General features: G+C 42.2%; 1 protein-coding gene across 1 annotated transcript in view; it reads left to right on the forward strand.

The window, feature by feature from the left end:
* Positions 1 to 131: 131 nt before the first annotated feature.
* LOC137880812 (WD repeat-containing protein 18-like) overlaps positions 132 to 9,921 on the forward strand; it is a gene marked incomplete at its 3' end in the record, with an annotated part of 10,022 nt that continues 232 nt past the window's right edge. Inside the window, exons 1-4 of the mRNA XM_068722344.1 lie at positions 132 to 358; positions 2,188 to 2,298; positions 2,653 to 2,786; positions 4,453 to 4,594. Of these exons, the coding sequence (XP_068578445.1) occupies positions 149 to 358; positions 2,188 to 2,298; positions 2,653 to 2,786; positions 4,453 to 4,594 (597 nt within the window). The remainder of the gene's footprint in view (positions 359 to 2,187; positions 2,299 to 2,652; positions 2,787 to 4,452; positions 4,595 to 9,921) is intronic.

Consider the following 9,921-nt stretch of genomic DNA (forward strand, 5'->3'; position numbering starts at 1 on the left):
TTCAATTCAGGTGTAGAGATAAAAGAGACGTTTAGCCCTTCTCCTGCTCCTACATCTCCCACAATGCATCCGGTCGCGGATATGACGTAGCAGGGCTGCCAGCAGACCGCCGGTCCCCGCGTGTGCAGATTGTTGTTGTGGAGCCAAGATGGCGGCTCCTCTGGAGGTGATCGTGACCAGTGACTCCGGCTCTCAGCTGTGGAACAGCAGCGTGTTCGACCTGCACAGCGGCTCCAGCCTGCTGTCGTACCGGGGAGGGAGCAGCTCCGCCCGGACCATGACGGTCCTGAACGGGCAGTACCTGCTGTCTGCTCAGCTGGGCAAGAATTTCATCAACATGTGGGAGATCCACAGGAAGGTAACGTGCACACACCTGAACACACGTGCACACATGTGGGAGATCCAGAGAAAGGCAAAGCACGTGCACACAAGAGAACTCACCTGAACACAAACCACCAGACTCCGTTCAGAAGTCATTTAAATCCACCTGTCAATCAAACAGTCACACTTTCTACCAACGAGGCGGGTCTTCTGCTCACTGTGGCTCTAAAACATTCACCGAACTTCATTTAAGTTTCCTTAAAACGGATCTGTGTCAAGAATTCAGCTCAGCTGATATATTAAAATTATATTATAATGTGACCAGTGTTTCAGAACTATTATTACATATAGATTAGATATTAATGAAAACACAAATGATTCACAAATGCCCTCATCGTATACTACAGTATATCATCGTATACTACAGTATATCATCGTATACATTACATTAGTCATTTAGCAGACGCTTTTATCCAAAGCGACTCACAATAAGTGCATCAACATTGGTAATCAAAAGAACTACTAGTCACCAGAAGTCATAAGTACATTTCCTTTAAACAAAGTACAGAAACAAGAAAAACAGTTAGTGCTATAATACTACAGTATACTACAGTATATCATTGTATACCACAGTATTCTACGGTATACTACAGTATATCATCGTATTCTACAGTATACTACAGTATATCATCACTACAGTATATCATTGTATACCACAGTATTCTACAGTATATCATTGTATACTACAGTATATCATCGTATACCACAGTATTCTACAGTATACTACAGTATATCATCGTATACCACAGTATACTACAGTATATCACAGTATACTACAGTATATCATCGTATACCACAGTATACTACAGTATATCATCGTATACTACAGTATATCACAGTATACTACAGTATATCACAGTATACTACAGTATATCATCGTATACCACAGTATACTACAGTATATCACAGTATACTACTGTATATCATTGTATACCACAGTATACTACAGTATATCACAGTATACTACAGTATATCATCGTATACCACAGTATACTACCGTATATCATCGTATACTACAGTATATCATCGTATACTACAGTATATCACAGTATACTACAGTATATCATCGTATACTACAGTATATCACAGTATACTACAGTATATCATCGTATATCACAGTATACTACAGTATATCATCGTATACTACAGTATACCACAGTATACTACAGTATATCACAGTATACTACAGTATATCATTGTATACCACAGTATACTACAGTATATCATTGTATACTACAGTATTCTACAGTATATCACAGTATACTACAGTATATCGCAGTATATCACAGTATACCACAGTATACTACAGTATATTACAGTATACTGCAGTATATTACAGTATATCACAGTATACTACAGTATATTACAGTATACTACAGTATATCACAGTATATCACAGTATACTACAGTATATTACAGTATATCACAGTATTTCACAGTATATTACAGTATACTGCAGTATATTACAGTATATTACAGTATATCACAGTATTTCACAGTATATCACAGTATACTACAGTATATTACAGTATATCACAGTATTTCACAGTATATCACAGTATATTACAGTATACTACAGTATTTCACAGTATATCACAGTATATTACAGTATATTACAGTATACTACAGTATACTACAGTATTTCACGGTATTTCACAGTATATCACAATATATCACAGTATACTACAGTATATTACAGTATACTACAGTATACTACAGTATTTCACAGTATATCACAGTATATTACAGTATACTACAGTGGATCACAGTACTCTTCCGTCGTACCTGTTCCTTCCTGTTCCTCAGGATCAGCTGCAGCAGAAGATGGTGTGTCCAGGTCTCATCACCTCTCTGACCGCCTCACCTAACGGACTCTTCCTCGCTGCCGGAGTCGCCGAGTCTGTTTACCTGTGGGAGGTGAGTTAGAGCGTTTTTCGCTTCTGAAAAACAAAACAAAAAACACCTGAATAATTAAGTGTACAGTTAAAAGAGGGATTTAAATCCAATCCCTCACATTTGATTGGACCGCTGGAAGTGGGCGTGCCTATATTTTAGCGCCCTACGGAGCTACAGAGGACTGTTGGCTCCACACACTCTGATAACGCTCTGATAGGGATATTATGACATATATTAGTCTAATAACGTGACAAATGAACCATTAACACAATCCTTTTCATTCACTGGGTCTTTAAAACAAAAGAGTCTAAACATCATGTATCTCCTCCTCTGTGATTGGTTCCGGTGTATTACATTTTTTCTTTGATGGTTTAGGTGTCCACAGGTAAGCTGCTGTCTGTCCTCAGTCGTCACTATCAGGATATCACCTGTCTGAACTTCACAGATGACAGCAGCCATTTTGTTTCTGGAGGAAAAGACAACCTCGCTCTGGTGTGGAGTCTGTCCAGGTAACAGCTGAGCACAGGTGGAGCAGGATGTAGCAAACTGTTCGTCTGCTTCTGTGTGTTCAGTCGAACACTGAACACACAGAAGGAAGGTGTGACATTAAACAGAGAAAACACAAGAACAAAGCAAATATTCACAGTATAATGTGAAAAGCAGCAACACTTTTACAAACTATTGTATTCTGCTCAGATTATGAGTAAGAATTCACAGTTTGGGGTTGTTCACATTTAAAGAGCATTTTTACCCTAAAACAAATATTTCGGCATTAACCGCTATTTCCATAATCATTAAAAAAAAATCGTATTGTCTGGTGGACCAAATCAAACCTTTTGGCGGCCAAATTTGACTTTATTATACTACTACTTTATTATAACGTGTTACAGATGTGGAAACTTTAATATAATGTGTTACATATGTGGAGACTTTAATATAACGTGTTACATATGTGGAGACTTTAATATAACGTGTTACAGATGTGGAGACTTTAATATAATGTGTTGTGACAGATGTGGAGACTTTAATATAACGTGTTGTGACAGATGTGGAGACTTTAATAAAACGTGTTACAGATGTGGAGACTTTAATATAATGTGTTGTTACAGATGTGGAGACTTTAATATAACGTGTTACAGATGTGGAGACTTTAATATGTGTTCCAGATGAGGAGACTTTAATATAACGTGTTGTTACAGATGTGGAGACTTTAATATAATGTGTTCCAGATGTGGAGACTTTAATATAACGTGTTGTTACAGATGTGGAGACTTTAATATAATGTGTTACAGATGTGGAGACTTTAATGTAACGTTTTACAGATGTGGAGACTTTAATATAACGTGTTGTTACAGATGTGGAGACTTTAATGTAACGTGTTGTTACAGATGTGGAGACTTTAATATAACGTGTTGTTACAGATGTGGAGACTTTAATATAATGTGTTACAAATGGTGAGACTTTAATGTAAGGTGTTACAGATGTGGAGACTTTAATATAACGTGTTACAGATGTGGAGACTTTAATATAACGTGTTACAGATGTGGAGACTTTAATATAATGTGTTGTGACAGATGTTTGATTATTTAGTCCACCCCATCATTGAGGATGAAGAAGATGAAGAAGACTGAGGTGTTCTAGCTGTGATCAGTCTGTCTTGTATTTTAAATGAAAGGTTGCGTTGTTACTTATTAACATGTAAGGGTCTGCTGTGGCCACCAGGTGAAGCTCTAACACTGACTGTAGACACGTTTGTTCCCATGACAAGACGTCAGCAGTGTTTTATCTCCACTGAAGAGCTCATCAGTCAGGTTAGCACCAGATACAGAGTTAGGATCAATTCATTTGATTAGTTAATAGAAATGTCACTCTCCTACCTGATTGGTCAGCTCTTATCTAGTTTGTGTTTATCTCTGTTTTATTCTTGAAATAAAAAACAACCAGCAGCAGGTGATCAGTCTGATGTCCACATCCTGACAACAGACTGATCAGCTGCATCCAATAATCAAAATATCAGTTCTCACTGACCGTGTATAAAACTGCAGCAGGTCCCAATTAAGTCAGTTTCATCCTAAAGCTCCATGAACCAAAAATTATTTCTGATACATGTTGTGAATGTAGACACCAGTGTGATGACTCTGTGTGTGATTATTAATTTGTGTGTATGTGTTTCAGTGTGATCCAGCTGGATTTAAGCCACACCCCTGAGCCGCGCCACGTCCTGTCTCGTCACTCTCTACCAATCACAGACTTGCACTGTGGCCTGATGGGAGCTCAGGCCAGAGTTGCCACCGCCTCCTTAGACCAAACTGTCAAGGTGAGACTGAGTTTATGTTACCTGAACAGGTACAACAGTAGAGTTTACACACTGAGGTTATATCACCTGAACAGGTACAACAGTAGAGTTTACACACTGAGGTTATGTCACCTGAACAGGTACAACAATAGAGTTTACACACTGAGGTTATATCACCTGAACAGGTACAACAATAGAGTTTACACACTGAGGTTATATCACCTGAACAGGTACAACAATAGAGTTTACACACTGAGGTTATGTCACCTGAACAGGTACAACAATAGAGTTTACACACTGAGTTTGTCACCTGAACAGGTACAACAATAGAGTTTACACACTGAGGTTATATCACCTGAACAGGTACAACAATAGAGTTTACACACTGAGGTTATGTCACCTGAACAGGTACAACAGTAGAGTTTACACACTGAGGTTATGTCACCTGAACAGGTACAACAGTAGAGTTTAAACACTGAGGTTATATCACCTGAACAGGTACAACAGTAGAGTTTACACACTGAGGTTATGTCACCTGAACAGGTACAACAATAGAGTTTACACACTGAGGTTATGTCACCTGAACAGGTACAACAGTAGAGTTTAAACACTGAGGTTATATCACCTGAACAGGTACAACAGTAGAGTTTACACACTGAGGTTATGTCACCTGAACAGGTACAACAGTAGAGTTTACACACTGAGGTTATGTCACCTGAACAGGTACAACAATAGAGTTTACACACTGAGGTTATGTCATCACTTTGACTCTTCTTTCTGAAAACTCCCTCAGACTCGACAAGTCAAACAAACAGACTGTTTGACCTGTTTGTGTCTGTTTTCTTCATTAAAAACTCTTCATCATAAGTGTGACTTTATCTCTGAGAGGCAAACCCCTCTGCACCCGTCGGATGGTCATGAAGACAGTCGGTCTATCTCGGTTTCCACCCAGCAGCTTCATAACAAGCTCATTCATCAACTGAACTATCTTCAGGTCTGAAGAACTTAGTTTACCCTCCAAGATATTTGAATCTTTATTTCTTTTTTGAAAGCTGCTGTACTGATAAAGTTCATGTGTTCCAGTGTGAACTGTCTAAATCTGAATCAGGATCCAACTGGATCAGTAGCAGAGACCTGAATCCAAACTGATTCTATTGCTAGAACTGACTCAGAGTTGAATAAAAGGTTAATAAAAGAAAAAAAGGAGCGACCGACCAATCAGACACTAGACAGAAGAGACGACTGTCCACCAAATCCAGTTGGACCATGCACATGTGCAGATGTCTCCTCGTCGCTGTAGGGGTGTGAGTGTAGACAACACACCGACATAAAACTGTAACTTCTCTTGTAACTCTGTAACTCTTTGATCATCTCGGCTCATTTATCCATTATTCATTTAGCATGGAGCTCTTCCATCATCTATGAATATTGATCAAATGTGTTTATTCCTATTAACATGTTTTTGGGAGATTCATGTTATTTGTAACATGGCTATATGGAAGTAGTGTTAGTAAAGTAAAACTTTAAGTAAACAGTCAACATATAAAAACACAGACCGTGTGAGAATACATGAATTGTATCATTAATGTTGTGTTTTAGTGTCTACAAAGGCACTGTACAAGTCCATATACTTATATTGCTTATATTATTACATTATATATTGCCTTTGGAATTGAGATTTTATACTAAGTGAGAATTCAAATCTTAAAAGAAATAGGTTTACCTACAACGGATTGAAATGAGAAATATGCATGTCAGCCTTATGGTTGAGGAGCCGTCCAGGATTCATTGAGGGGAAGCTGTTCCATTTTGCTTTCTTTCTGAGGGATGATGTGTGAACAAGTTAAAGTGATAAAGAAGAGTTACACCCTTTTTCCACCATAGTTAGTGTGTGTATGCTGCTTTTTTAAACATGCTAAAACCCTACTAAAAATAGAAGATGGACCTATTTTTGCTACTGTACATACTCTTCTTGTATTCAGTATTGAAGAAGCTCTGAAACCTGTTTTTAACCCATCAGACGTCATTGATCACCTCCGATCAGAATGATGAATCCATTGAAACACTGAGCGTCTCCTCGTTTTTTAATTTGGATAAAATCCCCTCTGACATAAATCACAGGAGGTGGAGTCTTAGTAATGACAAAACGGATGGTCGGGGGTGTTGAGCACAAGCTGAGGCATCGCTTCTGCTCACACTTTAAATCATGAGGTTTTTAAATGGAGTCTGTGTTCTGCAGAGCCAGCAGCACTATTAAACTGAGGGGGGACAGAGACACATCACTTCCTGTCATTATTACACATTTCTATACTTCTCTCTCTTTATTTACATGAAGAACGAAAGGCTACAATGCTGAGAAACTAACACACTGTAGACATCTGAAACATGTTAGCTACCTAACATTAGCCGCTTAATGCTTCATCCACACACTCTAAGAGCTCGTTGCTATCGAGAGGTAAGCTGCCAGTTTTATGTACTTTGTGTTGACTTGAAGTGAAGCCATCAAAACATTACAAAGTCTGGTTAATCAGTAAAGAACTGGTCACCTGGTGATAGCAATGTGCTTTTTTACACTGTGACAAGAGAGAGTGGATGAAGCATTAAATTGTTACATTTTACTCATTTGGCGTCTGTCTAGTTAACTAGCTAGCTAACGATGCTATCATGCTGCACTGGTTACAGAAAATGAGTCGAACAAAGTTGTCACTCATAACAACCAATCACAGAGATGTGTGAGGAATTGTATGTATGTTGAGTGTCTGTGAGGGGGCTTTGAGGAATGTGCCAGCAGCGGGGGAAGTATACGAGCTGGCTGTGTGAGGTGTTTGACCAGAACAATGGGTTATCAGCCAAGGGGGAGCTTATTGAATTTCAGCCAATCGTGGAGCTGATCGATAGGCTGAGGAATGTAACTTTGGGGGGACAAGAGGACTGTAAATCCGAGGAGAGAATCAGACCTCCTCCTGACCATGGGGTAGACATAGTGTCTGTCGCGTGGCCCGGACGGGGCCTCACTTTCATGAAATTAATGTTTGTTTTGTTATTAATAGTGTATTCGGTTTGTAACTGTTTTGCTTCTATAGTTATTAAATATCTTTTGATTTGATTTTAACTCGAACCAGCTGATTTTTTGCCACTGCCTTGCTGACGAAAGACGCAGCAGTGGGAGATATGCGGCCTCCCTTTGTCTAAGAGAGTTGAGACCCTAACAGATGCGTCGAGGCAACTAGTACCAGCCAATCGCAGCACAGTACTGTGCGTGTGAGTGACTGTGCACCTTGTCCTCGGCTAGTCTGGTGCAGCCAACTGCATAATATTTAAGGTGGCCAGTTATGGCTGCATGCTCAAGGACCTGTCATGGTTGAGGTGACTCACACTTTCTTAAAACACCTTTTATTGCCTGTTTTATTCTGCCACTCATTGCCTGCTGACTCTTCACACTCTACTCTTAACGGCCCCAGACTCTTCTGTATGCCTTTTTATTGGGAATCAACCTTTTGTCTATATATACTTCCATCCATTTTCCTCCGCTTATCCGGGGTCGGGTCGCAGTGGCAGCAGGCCAAGCAGTCTGACCCAGACTTCCCTCTCCCCCGCAACATTTTCCAGCTCATACTGGGGGATCCCGAGGCGTTCCCAGGCCAGCTGGGAGATATAATCCCTCCAGCGTGTTTCGGATCTTTCCCGAGGTCTCCTACCAGTTGGGCGTGCCCGTAAAACCTCCAGTGGGAGGCGCCCAGGAGGCATCTTGATTAGATGCCCGAACCACCTCAGCTGAGTCCTTTCGACGCGAAGGAGTAGCGGCTCAACTCCTAGTTCCCTCCTGATGTCCGAACTCCTTACCCTATCTCTAAGGCTGAGCCCGGCCACCCTACGGAGGAAACTTATTTTGGCCGTGACCTTGTCCTTTCTGTCACGACCCAGAGTTCGTGACCATAGGTGAGGGTAGGAATGTAGACCGACCGGGGGAAAAAAAGACGGCCCGGTGCAGTGCTTGCTTTACTGCTGCAGCCGCACCGATCCGCCTGTCGATCTGACGCTCCATCTTACCCAGAAGGCTTTTTGGACAAGAACCCGAGATACTTGAACTCCTTCACTTGAGGTAGGCACTCCGTCCCCACCTGGAGAGAGCAATCCACCGTTTCCAGCAGAGCACCATGGCCTCAGATTTGGAGGCTGCAAACCGCCCCAGTGAATGCTGGAGGTCACAATCCGAGGAGGCCAACAGGACCACATCATCTGCAAATAGCAGAGAGGCGATCCCGAGACCTCTGAACCCGAGACCTCCGAACCTGATGTTCTCCACCCCCTGGATGCGCCTAGATATCCATGAAAGTCACAAACAGGACCGGTGACAAAGGGCAGCCCTGGTGGAGGCCAACACCCACCGGGAACATGTCTGACTTAATGCCGAGATTGCGGACACAGCTCCTACTGCAGTCGTACAGAGACCGGATGGCCTGTTGTAACGGGTCCGGTACCCCATACTCCTGCAGCACCCCCCACAAGAACCCCCGAGGGACCGGTCAAAAGCCTTCTCCAAGTCCACAAAGCACATATAGACTGGTTGGGCAAACTCCCAGAACCCCTCCAGTAGTCTTGCGAGGGTAAAGAGCTGGTCCACTGTTCCACGGCCGGGACGGAATCTGCACTGCTCCTCTTGAATCCGAGATTCGACAAACGGTCGAAGCCTCCTTTCCAGCACCCTGTCATAATCCTGCCCCGGGAGGCTGAGTAGTGTGATACCCCAATAATTCGAGCACACCCTCCGGTCCCCCTTTTTGAAAATGGGAACCACCACCCCGGTCTGCCAGTCCATGGGCACTGATCCCGACCCCCATGAAGAGTGTCAGCCAAGACAACCCAACAGTGTCCAGCACCTTCAGCATCTCAGTTTGGATCTCATCCACCCCCGGCGCCTTGCCACCAAGGAGCTGTTTGACTACACCCCCCCCGAGTCTTCAGGCGCTGCCTCCTCCTTCAGAGGACATGTTGGTCGGGTTTAGGAGGTCGGGTTTAGGAGTTCCTCGTCCCCCATCCACGTCAGCAGTGCCCCCCTCCCCGCTGAGAACAGCTTGGGGTAGGCCCTGCTTTCCCTTCCTGAGCCGTCGGATGGTTTGCCAGAACCTCCTTGAGGCCAACCGAAAGTCCTTCTCCATGGCCTCCCCGAACTCCTCCCATACAAATATACTTGTGTTCATTGTAAAACACATCTTATACACTTATGGTCTAGACTAGGGGGGTCAGCCAATTGTGGGTTGAGTTTATTCAATCACAAAATACAGCTGTGGTTGTTGCAGAAACATCTGGCTATGATCTGCACTCTACTGTCTTTAAATTTCCACATT

This window comes from Cebidichthys violaceus, unplaced genomic scaffold, assembly GCF_023349555.1.
Source record: "Cebidichthys violaceus isolate CVI_PGR_0920_01 unplaced genomic scaffold, fCebVio1.0.p SCAF_298, whole genome shotgun sequence".
NCBI classification, from domain to species: Eukaryota; Metazoa; Chordata; class Actinopteri; order Perciformes; family Stichaeidae; genus Cebidichthys; species Cebidichthys violaceus.